The following is a 23,078-nucleotide window of genomic DNA, read 5'->3' as shown; positions in this document are numbered from 1 at the left end:
CGGGATGACAGGCTGGATGGCAGCGTTCTGCTGCGGTCCAGCCTGTCATCTCGATGTAGCAGAGCTGAAGCTGTCATGGGAACCATGGAAAGGTAAGGATGATGGTGCTTTATTATTTTTCTTTTATTTCAGGAGATCGTTGGCTTCAGCTGGAATGGGCGTGATGGTAAGTATGGTTTAATTTAGAACAATAAAGAATTGTGTGTTTATTTCAATTAAAGGACTTTTTTCTGGGTGTTGTGTTTTTTTTAAATACTTTACTAGAAATTCATGGTGGTCATGTCTAATATTGGCGTGACCCCATGAATTTCGGGCTTAGGGCCAGCTGATAATGCCAAGCTGGCCCTAACCCCTTTATTACCCAGTGAGCCACCGCATCAGGGCCCTGGATGAGTTGGGTACAGCGCCAGAAGATGGCGCTTCTATGAACGCGCCATTTTCCGGGGTGCCTGCGGACTGCAATTTGCAGCGGGGGTGGCCCAGAAAGCTTGGGCCTCCCTGCGCTGCGGATTCCAGCCCCCAGCTGCCTAGTTGTACCTGGCTGGACACAAAAACAGGGCGAAGCCCCACGTCAATTTTCTTTAAATTATTTCATGAAATAATTAAGAAAAAAAGGGCTTCCCTATATTGTTGTGTCCGGCCAGGTACAAATAGGCAGCTGGTGGTTGGGGGCAGCCCGTTCCTGCCTGCTGTACCTGGCTGGACACAAATATAGTGCGAAGCCCCACGTCAATTTTTTTAAAATTATTTCATGAATTTCCTGAAATAATTTAAAAAAATTGAAGTGGGGCTTCGCACTATATTTGTATCCAGCCAGGTACAGCAGGCAGGAACGGGCTGCCCCCATCCACCAGCTGCCTATTTGTACCTGGCCGGACACAACAATATAGGGAAGCCCTTTTTTTCTTAATTATTTCATGAATTTCATGAAATAATTAAAAAAAAAGTACGTGGGGCTTCGCCCTATTTTTGTGTCCAGCCAGGTACAACTAGGCAGCTGGGGGCTGGAATCTGCAGCGCAGGGAGGCCCAAGCTTTCTGGGCCCCCCCCCGCTACAAATTGCAGTCCGCAGCCACCCCGGAAAATGGCGCGTTCATAGAAGCGCCATCTTCTGGCGCTGTACCCAACTCATCCAGGGCCCTGGTGCGGTGGCTCACTGGGTAATAAAGGGGTTAGGGCCAGCTTGGTATTATCAGCTGGCCCCAAGCCCAAAATTCATGGGGTCACGCCAGTATTAGACATGACCGCCATGAATTTCTAGTAAAGTATTTAAAAAAAACACAACACCCAGAATAAAGTCCTTTAATTGAAATAAACACACAATTCTTTATTGTTCTAAATTAAACCATACTTACCATCACACCCATTCCAGCTGAAGCCAACGATCTCCTGCAATAAAAGAAAAATAATAAACCAACCTCATCCTTACCTTTCCATGGTTCCCACGACAGCTTCAGCTCTGCTACATCGAGATGACTGGCTGGACCGCAGCAGAACGCTGCCATCCAGTCTGTCATCCCGCAGACACTGAGAAGCGCAGGCATGCTTGCGCTCCTCACTGTCTCGCTGTGACGGCATCCAGATGAGCCGAGGTCATGTCCAATGAACTCGGCTCACCTCATGCACGTCACTGACAGCGTGGGAAAATTCTCACGCTGAAGTGCTGAGTGCAGGAGAATTCTCCCACGCTGTCAGTGATGTGCATGAGGTGAGCTCATGTCCAATGAACTCAGCTCACCTCCTGCACGTCACTGACAGCGTGGGAAAATTCTCCTGCAATCAACGCTTCAGCGTGAGAATTTTCCCACGCTGTCAGTGACGTGCATGAGGTGAGCCGAGTTCATTGGACATGAACTCGGCTCATCTGGATGTCGTCACAGAGAGACGCTGAGCAGCGCAAGCAAGCCTGCGCTTCTCAGTGTCTGCGGGATGACAGGCTGGATGGCAGCGTTCTGCTGCGGTCCAGCCTGTCATCTCGATGTAGCAGAGCTGAAGCTGTCGTGGGAACCATGGAAAGGTAAGGATGAGGTTGCTTTATTATTTTTCTTTTATTGCAGGAGATCGTTGGCTTCAGCTGGAATGGGCGTGATGGTAAGTATGGTTTAATTTAGAACAATAAAGGATTGTGTCTTTATTTCAATTAAAGGACTTTATTCTGGGTGTTTGTGTTTTTTTTAACTTTGACTATGGGGTTAGTAATGGGGGTGTCTTATAGACGCCTCTCCATTACTAACCTGGGCTTGATGTCAGCTGGCATTATAAGCTGACATCAACCCCAACCCTATTACCCCCTGCCACCGCACCAGGGCAGCGTGGAAGAGCGAGGCTAAGTGCCAGAATTGGCGCATCCTATGAATGCGCCATTTCTGGGGCGGCTGACGGCTGGTGTTTCTAGCCTGGGAGGGGGCCAATATTCATGGCTCCCTTCCTGGGCTATTAATATCAGCCCCCAGCTGTCTGCCTAGCCTTTGCTAGCTATTAAATTAGGGGGGACCCCACGTCATTTTTTTTGGGGGGTCCCCCATTTTAACACTAGAACTACTGATGGAGTCATTTTGACTCCTTTCGTTTTTTATTTCTCTTCTGTGACTACATTTTTCAGAATTCCGGCTTGAAACTCGGTGACTTTTCCTCAAATATGATGTGAAAAAAGATTTTGTGAGAATAAATAATTTTGGTGAAAAATTTGCGCGTTTTTTTCAAAATTTACCAAGAACTACTGAAGGGAGTAATTTTGACTCCCTACTATATTTTGAGGTCCTTTTGTCACTAAATGTTGCTATAAAGTTTTGTGCATAATTTTTTCACTCTGTCTTATTTACCCTGATGTTCATATAGATGTAGTTCAATTTACATGTCAACTTTTCACATTTTCCTTGTGTTTTATCTGCTTGTATTACTGTGTAATGCTGAACAAAATAGCTTGTTTACTCTAGGCTCTTATCTTATGCTAATGAAGGGTGGTGTTTTTCTAAGGTCCTAGCAGGAGACAGTATTCTGGATAGTAACTTTACTTTCAGTTCAGCTGAAGAGACAAAGAAAACAGACGCAGACATACGAGCTCTGAAGACTCATACAGGTATGAATTGTTATGAAATAGTTTAGCTGTCTGTCAACTGATTCAGCCCACCTACTTTTGAAGGTGGCAGAACAGTTATTATTTCTTTTAGTTTTCATTTCATTTCTATTTTTCAGCAGGGAACTATATAGAATTATGGAATTTGTGAGGAATATGGAGAGAAGACGTTTGATAAAGCCTCAGGATATTCTGGCTACTTTGCAATCCATACCGGAGGATGAATCGGAATCCAAATTGCAGGAACATGTATTTGATTCTGACAGTGATGAAGATTTCATTCCTCAGAACATATCAAGTGAATCTGAAGACTCAGAAGGAACAAATCCAGAAGGTAAGTAGTTATGTGTACTTATTTGTTCTTCCACACACTGAGTTAGGGCCTGTGCACACTAGCAGAATTCTGGCTGAATAGCCATCTGGATATTCTTGCCGCAATACAGGCCGTACCTGCACGCTCATGCCTGAAGCTCCACTCCGAACCCCGGGCTGGAGCCGCTGTCAGGGACAGAGCAGCGCTTGCTTACGCGCGAGCACGGCTCCGTCCCAGACAGCGGCTCCAGCCTGGGGTTCGGAGTGGAGCTTCAGGTATGAAACTCCGCTCTGTACCTGAGCGGGCAGGTACGGGCCGGATTGTGGTGAGAATATCCGGTCGGATATTCCGCCGCTAATCCAGCCAGTGTGCACGGACCCTTACAAAACAAAAATTCTAAATATTCATCAACTTTTTACAGATATTCCAAGCACATCAACTGGGGATCGGGCTCATGCAGTTATGTTGCCTCGTGACCATCCTCCTGGTCGTGGACAGAAAAAATCAGCAAAACGTCCCAGAAATGAAAGAACAACAGATAACGATGGCGGCGAAGGTAATGCAACAACAAACACCAGAGAAGGCGAATCTGAAGGAATACTAGTTTCAGCGGATGGTATTCAATGGAAACCTGTTGAAATTGGAGAACACTTGCCTGGTAGGCGTGACAGCCAAAATATTCTTCGAGAAGCACCTGGCCCTACAGGATACGCCAGAAGAAATATCATTATCGATAGTCCTTTGAGCGCATGGCGTTTATTTTTTGATTCATATATATTGACACATATAAAGAACTGTACGCTTGCAGAAGCATGCAGGAACATTAATTTACAGTTTGCTCTATCTGATGAGGAGCTAGATGCATTCATTGCGATATTCTATGCTCGTGGAATATCTGGCACGAACCGTCACTCGATTAGCAGTATTTGGTGTAATGACTGGGGAATACCGTTTTGCAAAGCGACAATGTCTAGGGACCGCTTTGTTGAAATTATGAGGTTTCTCAGATTTGATGAGAAATCTACTCGATCGGAGAGACTGCAAACGGACAAGTTTGCTCTATTTTCTACTGTGTGGGACAGGTTTATTGAAAATTGTATTGCGTGTTACAAACCTGGCCCATACATAACAGTGGATGAGCAACTTTTCCCAAGCAAAACTAGGTGTCCATTCACGCAGTACATGCCTTCCAAACCAGATAAATATGGCCACAAATATTGGCTAGCTGTTGATAAGAGGAGCAAATATCTGGCAAATGGCTTCCCTTATCTAGGCAAAGATGACACACGCCGTGCTGAGGACCGTTTAGCTGACCATGTGGTAATGAAGTTATTGGACCCGTTTTTGAAAAAAGGTCGCAATGTTACAACCGATAATTATTTTACTTCAGTAAAATTAGCTAAACAGCTAAAAAGCAAAGGAACAACCATCGTGGGAACACTGAACAAGATAAGGCGAGAAGTGCCTAAAGAAATAAAATCCATGAAAGAGGAATTGTACAACACTAAAGTGTTTAGAAATGAAGACAATTTTACACTTACAGTATATCAAGGAAAGCCCAACAAAAATGTTGTCATTTTGAGTTCCGTCCATCCAGATGTTGTTGTTGCGTCTGATTCCGCTAAAAAAACTCCAGAAACGGTAAAGTTTTACATTGAAACAAAATATGGAGTAGATGTAGTGGATCAGATGGCACGAAAATATACCACACGAACATGCACAAGGAGATGGCCTGTTCATGCATTTGAAAATGCCTTAGACTTTGCGGGTATAAATGCATGGATAATATTCAAGGAGATTACCCACCAAAAAATGTCACGCAAGGCATTTTTGCAAACGCTTGTGAGAGAGTTGAGTGGTCCTTATGTCACAGATAGGGAAAAGGGTTCCACGTCCCAAGTTTCTACATGCTCAGAAGTGATGGTTCAAACAAAATTTTGCCAGATCAAAGAAAAGTGCAAGAAAAATAGATCTGTCGGAAATTGTAAGACTTGTGGTAAGTCTTTGTGTGGGCAATGTACTGCCATAAATCAAAGGCAATGCCTAAAATGCGAAACACCAAATGTTTAGAAGGTGAATTCTGTGCCATATTTTCATTTTTATGCTCCTCCACCTACATTTTCTCTGCTTTTTGTTCTTCAGTTGTTGTTTATATGTGTGCACTTGAATAAAAAAAAATGTTTGAAAAACGTCTATTATAATTATTGTTATTTTCTGTAGAAAAATAAGAAAAGCAGAAAAAAAGCAATCAAAAGCATTACTGTTGGATCTCACAATAATAATACATTACAAAAAATATAATTATTAATAAATAACCACAAATGAAACTCTAAAAATAAACGAAAACAAGCAAGGAGTCAAAATGACTCCTTTCAGTAGTTCTAGGCGGGGTCACGAGTCCAGTAGTCCTAGTGTTAATAGCTAGTAAAGGCTATGTATTCAGCTGGGGGCTGATATTAGTAGCCTGGGAAGCTCCGTGGGTATTACCCCCTTCCCAGGCTTCAAACATCTGCCCCAGCCGTCTGCTTAACCTCCGCTAGAGCCTAAAATTAAGGGGAACCCCACGCCAATTTTTTTAATAATAAATCCTTTATTTTAATACTAAATGACAAGTACAGTAACCAACACTATCACTGTACTTCATATATATGTGACTGACATGTTTCTATCTATCTAATCTATGTGTGATGCTCTATTTTTCTGTTCTAAATTGTCGGGTACCGCTGCTGAATTGCCGGCCGGCTTTTTTAAAGAGACAGTGCATGAAAACACTATTATTTTTTTAAATAAATCCTTTACACTAAATGACAAGTACAGTAAGCAACACTATCACTGTACTTATTATATATGTGACTGACATGTTTCTATCTATCTAATCTATGTGTGATGCTCTATCTTTCTGTTCTAAATTGTCGGGTACAGATGCTGAATTGCCGGCCGGCTTTTTTAAAGAGACGGTGCATGAAAACACTAATATTTTTTTTAATAAATCCTTTACACTAAATGACAAGTGCAGTAACCAACACTGTCACTGTGCTTCTTATATGTGTGACTGACATGTTTCTATCTATCTAATCTATGTGTGATGCTCTATTCCTTCTTGTCTAAATTGTCGGGTACCGGTGTATGCCGCTGCTGAATTTGCCGGCCGGCTTTTTTAAAGAGAGTGTCTTCTGAGCAGTTTGTCAGCTTTTGGACACCTTTGCAGGTGTTTTCTATGTGTTTCTATGTCTTTTTGTTTGCCTACCATTGGTTTTAACGGTGTTCGACGGTGTTCTAAGGTGTTCGACGAACAGTTCGACGAACAGTTCCTCGAACATCCCGGTGTTCGACGAACCGAACCGAACCCGAACACTACGGGGGTGGCTCAACACTAGTCTGAATGAGCCTTAACTCACAGTCCAGTCATACCAATAACTTCAATTTATCTAATGAACTCAAAGGTGGTCCTGCAAACCAGAGCACAGGCTTGGGGACATAAAAATATCCTTGGAAAAATGTAAAGACCATCACATGGTGGGGGTTGTATCAGTTTCCTACCCTAAAAGAAACAGAAGATTATCCATAGATTGTAAGCATTTCAGTATTTTCTGTTATTTTTCTTTCTATTTTCTATAATTATTTTGCATGTTTGAATCTCACCCTACTTTGTCTCTTTTTTATACCCCCTTTGCAAGCACTTTACTTTTTATATTAAAACCTAAAACCATAATAAATGTGGTTATTGCATACCCTAAATAATTAATAGACTTTCTGTGCTTTTTGATTGTCAGAAAGCAGTTTGCATTTTGGGGTCTCATCACCATGTTTGTTTGGAGAGTCATGGCAGCATGTTGTGTATCTGGGGTGTGCAGACTGTATTGGGCTGTGGTTTATGCTCAATTTGCATCCTGAGTGGATGGTGAGTGCAAGTTTAAATGAGTGAACATAGATTAATGCTTTGTTGTTACACCAAAGTCACAAGCTGAGAAGTGGGTACAGGACATATACTCATATATTAGTTTATATTTGCAGATTCAATATCAAATCTGGTACCTGAAAATGCATTCCAAGATTTAATGCAAGTAAACTGGCAAAGGTAATATAAATTACTACACTCTTGACCCTTAAGCTATAAATTCACATACTATCATTGATGACAAATGTAATGTATTTTATGTCTTTAAATCACTTGGATGAAAGAGTTAACCAAGTGAAGACAGAGAGCTCTTAAAAAGGAGTCATATTAAGAAAATATATCTATAAACAGATTGCCATTAGTACTCCCTTTAGAATGAACAGATTGTTCATCTTTATAAAGTTGAGATATTATGATCACAGCTGTCCAACAGTAAGCAATACAGAAATCAAATAGTAAATCTCTCAGCAACAAAATTTTCAGCAGATAAACTGAGCAGGAATGGACTAGATTTACCAGTTTCCCTCCAAAAAAAACAATGCATTTCTTATTTACACCAGAAATGTTCCCAGTATAAAGTTATATGTATCATTGGTTACCAAATATTGATTTATTCTTTTTATAAAAAGAGAATTTAAGCTAATCAAAAACAGTTTACTGAGCTCGGAACCTCCCAAACATGGTATCATTTATAATCTTCAATAAAACAAAGTTTTAAGTAGTAATTTTAGATATTTTATTTTTAAATAGGTGCCACAGTTGACATTCAGATCATTGTATTTCTACATATCCCAGTTGAGCTTATTGACCAGATTTTGTGGTGCAGAGCAAAATATACAGCATGTAAGCTCAAATACTAAAGCATTCCACCACAATACAACCATGTTTGACGGGTGTTATTAGTCTTCTTGTAGAATGCTGTTATAACTGTACACCAAATAAAAAGACATTTTTTTGTTTTCAAAACGTTCTACTTTGGCTCATCAATCCACAGAACACTATACCAAAAGGATTGGAGTCAGATTAGTGGATACTTTTAAAAATTTGAGACAAGACCCTTAGGAATGTATTGGTGAGATTTGGTTACCAGTGGTTTTCACCTTGCAAGCCTCCCATAAATACCCATCTCCCAATTAAGCTTTGTCAGGGTTCTTACTTTTACTTCCTCGATGAGAGGTCAATGAGCTCTTGGAAAAATTTTAGCAGACTGATCGCTTCTGTAACGGTTTCTGTGTGGTTCATATTTTCTGCATTTTGAATCCATGAGCCTTGGAATGTAAGGCTCCTATGGAATTTGGGCTTGGAAATACAAATGTGTGAAACCAGTCTTAACGTGATGTTACGTTTCTGCAGGGATGGCATTGCTGTGTCTAATTTTATTACATATCGTTTAAATTTGGATAGATTGATTGTGCAACTACGTTATTTCTTATTATATTTGATTTTGAAATATAGACAAACTGGGTTCAAAGCAATTGATATTGTTGAGGTTATAATTATTGTATATAAATATGTATGTGTATCTCCTTCTCTACTGGTATCTACTATTCTTGTACTATTTTTCCACTCATTACACAGTCTAAAATTTTCAACATTTCAAACTAAACAACATGAGATTTTAAGAAAAGGAATATCTTATGGTTGCTCATAGCATCAGGTTTCTATGGCAAGCTGATTACTGCAAAGATGGTATGTCTGTCTGCAGATTCAATTTGATGTTCATTTGTTCATCCATTGCCTATGTATAAAGACAGTGTTCCTTGCCATTACATTGAGGCTATTCTGTGTTATCACCCTTACTTTAACATTATACCTTGATTTAAGATTTTGCCTATGTCTTGCTTCGTCTGGTTAGTCACCTGGTAATCGTACTTCTGGATTTTTTTTCCACCTTTTATGTCTTCCCTGGTTTATTGTCTCTATGTCTGCACTCACAGTATAGATCATTTACTTCATTGTGACTTCTGCACCTGCTTAGGATTTAGTTGCTTTTAATTTGTGACTTTTGGGACCTGAAACCCTTGAATCTTACTAGGTAAGACCATATTCCCTTGTAGGGTAATCAGTAAAATCTAATTGTGTTTAATGATCCATGTTTCTGGTGACTATGTTTATAAATAATCAGTGTGATCAGCTAGATTTTGGACTTGGCCACAAGGCTACCAAGCAAAGAATTTTGGATATATACAGTGATGTACTAAAGGGCATTATGTTAATTTTTGTTAATTTTATTTTTCTTGTTTTTTAAAAAAGTATAACATCTGGATAATTTATAATAAATACTCATTATTCATGATAGGTGTTTTTTCTTACCTTGGCAATATATTCATGAAGTTGGATGAAAGCATCAATCTGCTGGTTTGATTTTTCCTCATTATTGAATAATGCTTCTGAATAGATGTGTGATGTCTGAAGTCAAATAAATATTATTACAATTAATATTTAATACCACTGATCATTAACTTAGAACTGCACAACCTTTATATAATAATTGTATATTTAGTGTGCTAACACCTTGAGATCTTCACCTTGAAAGCGAAGATAGTGCTATAAAATATACATGATCAAGTTCTGGATGGCAATACAAATTAATTTGAGCCATATGTCACAATCATTAAAATGTACATCATAATCATTAAATTCTATAGAATCTATGATCACATGCAATCGATCAAAGGTTTTGTTCTTTCACATAAAATTAGTGTGAAATTGCAATCCATCATATTACAGCAGAGGGAAATGCCAGATGAGTATATGATTGATGCTGACAGACCCGGAGATGGAGAAAATCAGACTGTGATCCTAATGAGGAAGCAGCTTGTGACAGAAAGGAAAAATCTATTTATGTTTATTGCTAATTACTTTTTCTTAAAGATGTATTGACCTTTCATAGCAATATGAACAATCAACTGCTTAAAAAATATCTTATTTTGCATGTGTTTTTAATGTGTTTGTCACATAATTCATACATGTTTTTATATACAGTATTTTTTAAAAAGTTAATAGCATCCATTTAAGTATGCCCCATTATAGGGGTTTCTCTTGGCATCTCAATGCCAGGCATTGACTTTCAGCACTGCACATGGTTATGAATCATATCATATGTTTACATCCTTATAATGTTATACTCTTTCTGTACATTATTATAATTATTCTATTTATCTGCATTTTGTTTTACAGTATCCATTAGCAAATTACCATTACAAGACTTCCATGATCTTGGAATATAGGTAGAATAAAAATGGTAGGGCACATTTTCAGGAAATACATATTCAAATTTTTTTTTATTTCATTATGTAATACCAATTTGATGAAAATGAATTCTCAAATACACAAATTAAATTTAGAGAAATCTATATTCAGGACAGAAGTATGATTAGTAGCAGACTGTCAAAGGTGATAGACAAAACTGCCTAAGATTAAAATAATTATTCAACTTGTATGCTGATAGAATATTAAGAGAATAAGAAGATTGCAAAAAAATTAAGACTGATTAACACTTTAAAACATAATTTGTTGCTAAATTAGGCGAAAGTCAGACATCCTTGTAACGTGGTCCGTGTATGGATCATGATGCATGGATTGGCTGCAGGTCTCCCAACCTGAACTAAACAGTCTCATATAATTGCCTATGATGTGATGTGATCCATACACCACGGTCTGTATAGGGGCCATGCTTTACAGACGTCTGAATTGGTTCTTATGCGAGGAAAGCTGTCTGGCACCAAACAGTTTTGTTTACTCCTCATTGGAAATAAAATGATCTTTTGAAATTCGAATTTGGCAACTTTACCGAATTTTCCCCCAAAAATTCAATTTACGACAAATTAATTTGTGCAAACCTCAAAACTGGAAAGTTAGCAATTGCTCGGAAATAAAACCCAGCTGGCCATAAGACAAGAGAGACAGAAAGAGTACCACACTGGCCACAAGAGCTTACACTATACAGGAACGAGAGGACCTTGCAGACCAAAAGAGCTTATATTATAAAGTAGAAGGAAGGAGAGGACCCTGATAACCATAGGATCTTACACTCTACAGGAGAGTCTTATTCAATGACACGAGATGGAAAACGACTTTTTTGTACCAACTGCACTCCTCTGATCTCTTATGGCCAAGGTATTGACTCGCTTCAAAAAAAGGTATGCTAATCTATAAGATGTCATAGCTGCATGTCATTATGGGAGACCTGTATTGCAGAGCAGAATGAATTTTGCCAGAGGTGTGGGAAATGGTGCCTGGGAAGTTGTGTTTTGTTTTTTTTTCAAACTGAAAATGAAATCTAAAATTATGTGAAACCACAAATTTCAGGAAATTTAACTAAAACTAGATCCCCTGTTAATCGATCTGCTCAACTCTTCTCTGCACTTCAGAGCTGTATACACTTTATTAGCCATGATATTGTGTTCTGTACTGCAGTCATTCCTCAAGAATAGAGATGAGCGTTGTTCTACTCGAACTGTTCGCCAATCTCAAATTCGAGCTGTTTTGGGCGGTGTTCGAGCCGGTCGGCGAACACGAACAATTTGAGAAAAATTCGGCTTTTCGAGGTTATGTTCGATAACTGTTCGTGCACCAAAATCATAACTGGATTTTTTCTCAGTAATGATGAAAATTAATGTTAATACGCAGTTTGAGTGTACAGCGGGGCGGGGGGAGGGGCAGGGGATGGATCTCTGCAGGAACAATGAAGATCTCCATTTTTTTTTCTCTTTCCCGCATTTGCAGTGGGGAGGTGCAATCTGTCAGCCTATCAGCAGTGCACACACGGAGCGAAGTGCTTTTTTTCACACAAGCAAGGGCATGTGTCATTGGCAGTGTATGTCACATGTCCTTGCCCTATAAGACCAAGCCATTTTCCCCGTCGCCACCATTTTCTCACTGCTGCAGCTGCGTGTTAGACGGCACCGCTGTTGCTGTGTGCGCTATACCTTGTTAATTTCAAGCCAATTTTCGCACAAATATACAGATAGCTTGGGAGTAGGGAATAGTTGTGATTGCAGTCCTTTTAAGGACTAGGTTACAGCATTTCCTACGACTTTTATCAAGCAGGTCTGTGCTCTTAAATAGATAGATTGTGGGAGTAAAGACTAATTGTAATTGGAGTCCTTTTCAGGACTAGGTTACATCAGTTCCTATCAGTTTTTGCCAGGCAGGTCTGTGCCAGTGCTGTGCAAGTTTTTTTCACAGCATTTGGCTGAATCTAGCAAAGCTAATCCTTTTTGGCCTATTGCAGAGTGTGTTAGTCAGTGGAGTAGCCTATCTGTGTTGCAAGATATACCACCTGTGTATAGAATACCAATTTTTTTACTGCACCTAGTGAAGTAAAATCTTTTGGGCATAGCATCATTCTATCAGTCCATCTATACTGACCTCCATCAGGTTGCAAACTGAATATAATTTTTTTCTGCATCTAGCTCTGAAAAAATATTTGGGCTTCTAGCAGTGTGTGGGACTTGGTCTATTAGTCCATCTATACTGACCTCCATCAGGTTGCAAATTAAAAATAATTTTTTTCTTCATTTAGCTCTGAAAAAATATTTGGGCTTCTAGCAGTGTGTGGGACTTGTTCTATTAGTCCTTCTATACTGACCTCCAGCAGGTTGCAAATTGAATATAATTTTTTTCTGCATCTAGCTCTGAAAAAATATTTGGGCTTCGAGCGGTGTGTGGGACTTGGTCTATTAGTCCATCTATACTGACCTCCATCAGGTTGCAAATTAAAAATAATTTTTTTCTGCATCTAGCTCTGAAAAAATATTTGGGCTTCTAGCACTGTGTAGGACTTGGTCTATTAGTCCATCTATACTGACCTCCATCAGGTTGCAAATTAAAAATAATTTTTTTCTTCATTTATCTCTGAAAAAATATTTGGGCTTCTAGCAGCGTGTGGAACTTGTTCTATTAGTCCATCTATACTGACCTCCATCAGGTTGCAAATTAAAAATAATTTTTTTCTGCATCTAGCTCTGAAAAAATATTTGGGCTTCTAGCAGTGTGTGGGACTTGGTCTATTAGTCCATCTATACTGACCTCCATCAGGTTGCAAATTAAAAATAATTTTTTTCTGCATCTAGCTCTGAAAAAATATTTGGGCTTCTAGCAGTGTGTGGAACTTGGTCTATTAGTCCATCTATACTGACCTCCATCAGGTTGCAAATTGAATAAAAAAAATTTCTGCATCTAGCTCTGAAAAAATATTTGGGCTTCTAGCGGTGTGTGGGACTTGGTCTATTAGTCCATCTATACTGACCTCCATCAGGTTGCAAATTAAAAATAATTTTTTTCTGCATCTAGCTCTGAAAAAATATTTGGGCTTCTAGCAGTGTGTGGGACTTGGTCTATTAGTCCATCTATACTGACCTCCATCAAGTTGCAAATTAAAAATAATTTTTTTCTTCATTTAGCTCTGAAAAAATATTTGGGCTTCTAGCAGTGTGTGGGACTTGTTCTATTAGTCCTTCTATACTGACCTCCAGCAGGTTGCAAATTGAATATAATTTTTTTCTGCATCTAGCTCTGAAAAAATATTTGGGCTTCTAGCGGTGTGTGGGACTTGGTATATTAGTCCATCTATACTGACCTCCATCAGGTTGCAAATTAAAAATAATTTTTTTCTGCATCTAGCTCTGAAAAAATATTTGGGCTTCTAGCAGTGTGTGGGACTTGGTCTATTAGTCCATCTATACTGACCTCCATCAGGTTGCAAATTAAAAATAATTTTTTTCTGCATCTAGCTCTGAAAAAATATTTGGGCTTCTAGCAGTGTGTGGGACTTGGTCTATTAGTCCATCTATACTGACCTCCATCAGGTTGCAAATTGAATAAAAAAATTTTCTGCATCTAGCTCTGAAAAAATATTTGGGCTTCTAGCGGTGTGTGGGACTTGGTCTATTAGTCCATCTATACTGACCTCCATCAGGTTGCAAATTAAAAATAATTTTTTTCTGCATCTAGCTCTGAAAAAATATTTGGGCTTCTAGCAGTGTGTGGGACTTGGTCTATTAGTCCATCTATACTGACCTCCATCAGGTTGCAAATTAAAAATAATTTTTTTCTTCATTTAGCTCTGAAAAAATATTTGGGCTTCTAGCAGTGTGTGGGACTTGGTCTATTAGTCCTTCTATACTGACCTCCAGCAGGTTGCAAATTGAATATAATTTTTTTCTGCATCTAGCTCTGAAAAAATATTTGGGCTTCTAGCGGTGTGTGGGACTTGGTCTATTAGTCCATCTATACTGACCTCCATCAGGTTGCAAATTAAAAATAATTTTTTTCTGCATCTAACCCAGCCAATAGTTTTGGCCTAATACCACAGTTTGGCCACTCAGCTCTGCTCGGTTACCATCCATTGTTTTTTTGTGCAAACAACTCCAGAGTTGTGAATTAGTTAACCACCAAAATGAGTGGAAAAAGGCCTGCTGCTGGTGGAAAGGGGAATAGGCATGTTGGGAAGGGGAAAAAAGGTTGTGTCCGTGGGGTAGGTGCAGAAGAAAGACCATCTTCCAGCCAAACTAAAATGTCTACTTCTTTTAGCGGACAATGTGATAAGATCCCTTTCTTACGGCCACGCCAATCGCTACAAATTCCAGATGAGGCACAAAAACAGCAGGTGCTTCAACGGATATCAAGTGCTCCTTTAAGTGGGCTCTCCTCCACATCAACTTCAACATCACAAATACTCCAGTCCTCAAAGGTGTCACCCAAATCGCACTTGCTTCCTCACAGCTCCCAAATCTCCAGCTGCCCATCTGAGTATGAGGTAGAACAGATGGTTGAGTCTGCAGAGCTGTTTACTCATACTATAGCCTGGGAATCAGAGGTCGACTCCAGCGCTTCTGTGAATCCAGACGAGGAAATGATCTGCACTGATGCCCAGAATCTTTATGAGTCGGATCCAGGACCAGACGCAGAAGGTTCTGACCATAATGTAGACCCTCATTCCCAAACTGTAACTCCTGTTGGTGGAGACAATGAGGAAGACGATGATAAGACTCAAATACCTGATTGGAGCGACAACTTTAGTTTTTTGTCAGGGCAGGAACAGGTTGGCTCTGAGGACGACGGGTGTGATAACGCACAGGGTGATGATGATGAGGTCGGAGTTCCCACTTACTGTCAACCCACAGTCAGCCAAGAGATGAGGTCAGCAGAGGAGGTGGAGGAAGATGCTAGTGACGACGAGGTCAGGTTGCGCCTTCCTGGACAGAGACGTAGTACTGGAAGCACGTCAACAACTGCATCCTCAAACACAACTCTGCCTCTCACCACAAGTCGTGGTGGCTCTTCAGGTCGCATGGGTGCTAAGCCTTGCATAGCCTGGGCATTTTTTCAGATCGATAAAGATGACCCAACTCGTGTTATCTGTAACATTTGTCAGCAAAAGCTAAGTAGAGGCCAAAAAATACATAGTTTGAGTACTTCATGCATGAACCGGCACATGGACATGAAGCATAAGTTGCAGTGGGAAGCTCAGTGTGCTACAATGCGGCCTAGCCGACCGGGCCAACCACCGTCTGCCATATCTTGTGCATCCGCGGCCTCTTCATCCTCTGTGACTGGGGGGACAGCAGTCACACCTGTTTTGGGGCGCAGACCTGCCACCTCTTTACCCGCAACAGCCAGCGTGATTGGCAGGTCATCATTTTCTTTGGAGGTGGTAACACCAGCTGGTCTTGAGCGCTGTCCGACATCGATAGCACCACCTTTGGATCAAGGCAACCTAACATGTCCGCCTGCATCTTCCTCACAGACCGGCAGTTTGCCGGGGACACCCTTATCAACCCCGTCTAAGCACAATAGCCAGCCCTCGGTCCCTCAGATGTGGACAAGTAAAAGACCATTTCCTCCTAGCCATGAGAAAGCTAAGAGGTTGAATTTCACCATCTGCAAGCTCTTGGCTACAGAAATGCTGCCTTTCCGCCTGGTGGACACAGAGGATTTTCGAGACCTTATGTCCGTCGCAGTGCCCCAGTACCAGATGCCCAGTCGGCACTACTTCTCAAAGAAAGGTGTGCCTGCGCTCCACCAGCATGTCGCACACAACATCACCGCTTCTTTGAGAAACTCTGTGTGTGACAGGGTGCATTTCACCACAGACACTTGGACAAGTAGGCATGGACAGGGGCGTTACATGTCGCTGACTGGGCACTGGGTAACTATGGTGACAGCAGGACAAGGGGCTGCTGTCCAAGTCTTGCCGTCCCCACGAGTTGTGCGTCAATCCTCTTTATGTCAAAGTTCCTCCACTGCTTCTGCCTCCTCAACCTCCTCTCGGTCTTCCACCTGCACCCAAAGCCTGTCTGGTCATGCCACAAGCTTTCTAACTGCGCAGAAGGGATCCTGCACACCTCCTTACTATGCTGGCAGTAGGGCTCAACGTCATCAGGCGGTTTTTACATTGAAATGTCTGGGAAATGTGAGTCACACAGCTGAGGAGTTGTGGTCAGCTCTGGAGAACCAATTTCATGAATGATTGACTCCACTGGACCTGAAACCAGGGAAGGCCGTGTGCGACAATGCTGCAAACCTCGGTGCGGCCCTTCGCCGGGGCAATGTCACACACGTGCCTTGTATGGCTCACGTGTTGAACCTGGTTGTCCAGCAATTTTTAGCCCACTATCCCAGACTAGATGGCCTTCTGCAGAGGGCACGGTCGCTGTGTGCTCACTTCCGCCGTTCGCATCCCGCAGCTCAGCGACTTACATCTCTACAGAAGTCGTTGGGCCTGCCACTTCACCGGCTAAAATGCGATGTGCCTACCCGGTGGAATTCAACTCTGCACATGTTGCAGCGACTGTGGCAGCACCGACAAGCCCTGGTGCAATACGTTCTGACGTATAGCCTGGGCCAACGAGATTCAGAGGTGGGGCAAATCACGCTGGAGGAGTGGTCTCAGATCAAGGACCTATGCACCCTTCTGCACAGTTTTGAAATGGCGACGAAGATGTTTAGTGCTGACGATGCCATTATCAGCATGACTATTCCGGTGATTTACATGCTGGAGCACATGTTAAACAGAATTCGGAGTCAGGTGGTGGCACAAGAGGAGGTGGAGGAAGTAGAGGAGGAGGAGTTGTATGCGGAAGGGCTAACATCTGCAAGGTCCAGACGGTCGGCAGAACCAAGGCGGCAGGCATGTGAGGGTGGGGGAGATGATTTTACCAGGGCGCATGGTAGCAGCCAAACTAGTGAGGAAGGTGCAGGAGCCCAGGAAGAAGTGGAGGACGAATTGATGGAAGACTCATCAGATGAGGGAGACCTTGATCACATTTCTGTTGTGCGAGGTTGGGGGGAGAGGACAGAGGAAGGAAGCATGATTGTTACCTCGCCACCAACACAACAGGGACTTGGTGCTCCTGGATGCGCAACACACATGAGTGCCTTCTTGCTGCACTACCTGCAACATGACCCTCGAATTGTGAGAATTAGAAATAATCCTGACTACTGGGTTGCCACACTGTTAGATCCCCGGTACAAAAGTAAATTTGCAGAAATTATTCCTGCCATAGAAAGGGATGCACGCATGCAGGAGTATCAGCAGAGACTGTTGCAGAATCTTACATGTGCTTTTCCACAAAATACCAGTGGTGCACGTAGTGAATCTCACAGTTCCAACTTGCCAACCGTGGGACCGTCAAGTGTTCAGCACTCAAACCGTAACAGAACCACAGTATCTGCTGGTAACATCAATTTTGCGGAATCATTTCACCACTTTTTTAGCCCATCCTTTCCAAGGCCACAGGAGACAAGAAGTCTGACACATAGTCAACGCCTAGAGACGATGGTACAGGAGTATCTCCAAGTAAACATTGAAGCCACGACTGTGTCACTGGACCCTTGCTCTTTTTGGGCTTCCAATCTGGATAAATGGCCGGAGCTAGCCACTTACGCCTTGGAGATCTTGTCATGCCCCGCAGCCAGCGTTCTGTCTGAACATGTGTTCAGCGCTGCTGGTGGTGTGCTGACAGATAAGCGCACGCGGCTCTCCACTGATAATGTAGACAGACTCACGTTCATAAAGATGAACAAATCATGGATCCGAAATGACTTTTCTACCCCTGTGTCATCCTGGGGAGAGTAAAAGCTTGATGATTGGTTAAAATCACCCTACCAACCGTTTTAAGCTTTCAAATTACTAATCATGTTTATCTGTATCTTGACTGGAAAAAAATTTGGGCTTTGTAGCAGTGTGCAGCACTGATCCTATTAGGCCATCTATAATAAGCTTCACAAGATTTAAAATTAAAAATAATTTTTAGCTGCATCTAGCCCGGAAAATAATTTTGGGGCTCCGAGATGCGCAAGACACATAAGTGCCTTCTTGCTGCACTACCTGCAGCATGACCCTCATATTGTCAGAATTCGAAGTAATCATGACTACTGGGTTGCCACACTCTTAGATCCCCCAAACTTTTCGATCAACCTTTTCATTTTAATAAAGACCAAAAAAATGGTCATTTTTGAAATTATAAGCATTAGCAGGTTGTTAGAAACTGAAATCAAACAGTTTTCAACTCAAAACTTTATTCTAGGTGATGTTACATTTTCACATAGGACCCCTTGTTCGAAAGGAGCTTCTGAACTCTCTCGTCCATTGAATTTGTCAGGTTTTGGATGGTTTCTGCTTCAATTGTTTTGCATGAGGACAGAATACCCTCCCAGAGCTGTTGCTTAGATGTGAACTGCCTCCCGCCATCATAGACACTCCTTTTAATGATGCTCCAAAGGTTCTGAATGGGGTAGAGGTCAGGGGAGCATGGGGGTCACACCATAAGTTTGTCCCCTTTTATGCCCATATCAGCCAGAGATGCAGATGTTTTATGTGCAGCATGAGATGGTGCATTATCATGCAGAAAAATGATCTTGCTGTGAAATACACGGTTCTTCTTCTTGAACCATGGCAGGAAGTGCTGTTTGAGAAAATCCACATACATTATGGAGTTCATCTTTAGCGCCTTCAGGGATCCTAAAGGGGCCGACAATCTCTCTCCCCATGATTCCAGCCCAAAACATTACTCCACCTCCTCCTTGTTGGCGCTGTAGCCGTGTTTGCGTGGGGTGTCCATCAACCAGCCATCCTCCACTCCATTCATCTGGACCATCGAGCGCTGCACGGCACTCATCCGTGAACAAAACAGTTTTGAAATCAGTCTTCATGTAATGTTTGGCCCACTGGAGCAGTTTCTGCTTGTGTGAAGTGGATAGAGGAGGTCGACAGGATGGCGTATGCACAGCTGCAAACCTCTGAAGGACCCTGCATCTTGTTGTTCGGGGGACGTTGGAGGCACAAGCAGCTTCAAAAACTTGTCTGCTGCTATGACAAGGCTTTTTTGCCGCTGCTCTTTCAACCTGACGTAATTGCCTGTAGGAAAGAGTCCTCAATTTGCCCTTATCAGCACGCACACGTGTGTACTGTGAATCAGCTACATACTTCTTGATTGCCAAGACACTTCATCCTGATCATCGCACAATGTTGATTGTAGTCATGCCTTGACCTAAACACTCCACAATTTGTTGCTTCTCAGCAGCCGACACATCCTTTTTCTTTCCCATTTTGGCAGAAAATGTAGGCTGCTTAATAATGTGAGAGAGCCTTCTTAAGTAGTCTTGCCTTTCATTGGACACACCTGCCAAACTAATTAGCACAGGTGTCTGCAATTGCTTACAGTGATATAAAGAGCCCTGACACACATCACCATCAATGAGTTTAACTGACAAACAAACAAATTCTTCCCTTATCACTCCTAAACACTTTTTGCATAATAATTTGGAACGCGGTGTACATGTGCTTTTCCACAAAACACCAGTGGTTCACGTAGTGAATCTTACAGTTCTAACTTGCCAACCGTGGTCTGTATGGAATTGTTCAATAAAGGGCCCAAAATTAAGATAACATAGATGGGAGAGGTCTCTATGAATAGGAATTCCTAAGTATTTGATACCCTGTGAGGGCCAGGCAAAGGGAAAGTTGGACTGGATGGAATCCTATATGGATTTAGGGAGGGAGACATCGAGGGCCTCAGACTTCGCTGCATTGATTTTAAAATTTTACCATGTAACAAAGTGATCTATTTCAGCCATAACAGCAGGGATGGATATATGTGATTGAGTGATATATACTAGGACATCATCAGCAAATAGAGAGCACTTGTACTCGGTGCCTCCCACCTCAATCCACCTAATATTGGGGTTATGGCGAATTGATGAGAGCAGGTGCTCCGTCACTAGGATGTATAAGAGAGGGGACAGAGGACATCCCTGCCTTGTCCCATTGGTGATTGTGAAAGGTGATGAAAATGTTCTGACGCACCCCCTGGGCCTTGGGACACCCGGAGCCCGACCCTTTTTGGTGGATGCTGGTGGTTGTAGTCTTCGTGGCGGCGATCCGGTTCCGTGGCTCAGGGCGGTCAAACCAGTGGCGGAACTATTTATGTGGTTTTGATGTTTAAATGTCCGACTACGCCACCCGTGGATTGCGGTCAGAGTGAACCGCCGCTACAGGGCAGACCGCTAAGGCTGGTGTTGTGGGTGCAGCAGAGCGTAGCATAACTCCCCATGGGAGGAGTATAGCCTCAGGGCAGTGTATGCGGAGGATGGGGGTGATGGTGCAGGGCAGCAGCAGTAACGACACGGAGTCAGTGATGCAGTTCAGGGCCTTTACTCACAGTTCTTATTATCCAGACCACGTCTGCAGGTAACGGCTGCCCACGTCGTACTGTGCTCACCAGGTGAGGGGCTCAGACAACTCCCAGATAACTTTGGAGCGCTTCACAGGACCCCCTTTGTGTGTCCTTTGTCTGGCCTTTCTTACCAACACTTCTGTCCGGCTGCCTCGGGCCTCCTCTTGGTAAACTTGGCGCCAGTTTCCCTGACCCTATGTGGTGCCTTCCTAGCGGGTGGAGCAAGGGGCTGCGCCACATAAAATGTCAGAGCCTCCGGTTTCTAGCTGAGTGTCGTTTCCTGCCTCCACTAGTTCGGGGACCGGTCTCCCCCTTTGGCCTGACCCCTCCACGCAGGTGGATTCGGGCGTGCGGTGGCGACTCGCCCGTCCGCACCCCTGGGATCCCTTCATTCCTCGTTCCTGGAGCCTTCTCCGCTCCTCTTCCTTCCTTCTCCCTCTTGCAGGCCTGGGCCTCTGTTACTAGGCCCGCCTCCGGAGCAGAGCTCATGCAGAGCCCCTGCTCCCTGCCACTTCTGCTCAGACTTCTCTGCACTGAATTAAGATGGTGCCCACCTTTTATACTCCCTTCTCAATGCACCCAGGAACTGCTTCCTCCCTGCTCCTGCACTGCAGGGTTCCCCTTCCTCAGTGTTCCCTCCCCCCACTCCAGCCAGGGACAGGGACTGTCGTGCCCATCTCAGGGGCATATTGGTCGCCCTGCCCCACGGCAATGTGGTGTAATGCATGCAGGTGTCGGGTCCTGATCCACACTCCATCCTTATCTGAGAGTGAGATATCACACCTCTGGGTGAGGTGCAATACGTCTGTAGCAACCGAGCCCTCGGTGCTACAGTTCCATTTATCTTCAGCCTAGGTGACGTATTGTGATACAGGGCCGTGATTTTGGCTATAAAAGGGTCCCCTAGACCCCTACCCCAAGCTTTTTAAGAGAATCATATATGGCGTGCCAGGAGACTCTATGGAATGCTTTCTCAGCATCCAACGAGAGTATCTACTTACAAATTTTTAACTGCATCTAGCCCAGGAAATACTTTGTGCCTAGTAGCAGTGTCTGCTAGTCAGCGGATTATCCCGGCTGTTAAGCAAGCTACACCACCTGTAGTTTGGACACTTAATTTTTTCAAAGGAAATGCTTCGGGACCACGGGATACTCAGTGAAGAGCATCAGGAGGCACCCCAAGGCATAGGGGCTGGGACTGGCACTAGGATGCCTTGCGGTGGACAGCCGAGCTCGATCCTTATAAAAGCTTTTTAACTGCAGCAGCTTTAGTGGACGCTACTGGAGCTGGAATTACGCGGCTGCTGGCATGAGACTTGCCCTCCAATAGATCCTTGTAAATGGATTTAAAGTGTATTCATTCAAATTAGAGGGACAATTTAAATTAAAAAGCTTAGAGCTGCCTCCACCACAGGGGGGCTCTCTCGACCCACCAGCGGACAGGCACCAGTATTGGGAGAGGGGGGCTGGCCGTCAGGGTTCACCGCGGCTCTGGCACAAACCCGGCGACACGGAGGTGGCACGGGCAGGAGCGGACTGGCCGTCTCGGCTTCTCACTTTTTGGATCTTAGAAGGGCATGACATGCCTATATCTGTGTCTCCCCCTCCTTTTACTCCTCCACCTCTTTTCTTTTCGTATGACTATATGTACTTGTCACTTTTCCATGTGTTAGTTGTGTCTTCTGAGCAGTTTGTCAGCTTTTGGACACCTTTGAAGGTGTTTTCTATGTGTTTCTATGTGTTTTTGTTTGCCTGCCATTGGTTTTAACGGTGTTCGAAGGTGTTCGACGAACAGTTCGACGAACAGTTCGGCGAACACACGGGTGTTCGACGAACCGAACCGAACTCGAACACTACGGGGGTGGCTCAACACTACTCAAGAAACAACACTGATTCATGCAGATTCTAGTGTAAATTATCAACAGAATTATTGGTAGGATATGTGATCTACTCAAGTATTTAAATATAACACTTATAACATTTTAAACAGTATTTTAGGAATCCGTTTCTTAGCAGATGAACTTTAAATCTTGGTTTGGCAAGTTGATCTGGATGTGTGCTAAAAATCAGTAACAAAAGGTATTAATATCACTGGAATTGTAGATCGAA

At 42.8% G+C, this 23,078-nt stretch overlaps 1 protein-coding gene across 5 annotated transcripts in view; it reads right to left on the bottom strand.

The window, feature by feature from the left end:
• The window catches only part of NAALADL2 (N-acetylated alpha-linked acidic dipeptidase like 2), a 1,725,756-nt gene that overhangs the window by 384,544 nt on the left and 1,318,134 nt on the right, over nucleotides 1-23,078 (bottom strand). For all 5 annotated transcript variants that reach the window (XM_073674925.1, XM_073674926.1, XM_073674927.1 and 2 more), the window contains one exon: nucleotides 9,601-9,696. In XM_073674925.1, the coding sequence (XP_073531026.1) occupies nucleotides 9,601-9,696 (96 nt within the window). The remainder of the gene's footprint in view (nucleotides 1-9,600; nucleotides 9,697-23,078) is intronic.

Source organism: Phyllobates terribilis, unplaced genomic scaffold, assembly GCF_046119375.1.
Source record: "Phyllobates terribilis strain yellow unplaced genomic scaffold, ASM4611937v1 Scaffold_3__8_contigs__length_932513732, whole genome shotgun sequence".
Lineage (NCBI taxonomy): Eukaryota > Metazoa > Chordata > Amphibia > Anura > Dendrobatidae > Phyllobates > Phyllobates terribilis.
This window is presented reverse-complemented; position numbering and strand designations above follow the sequence as displayed.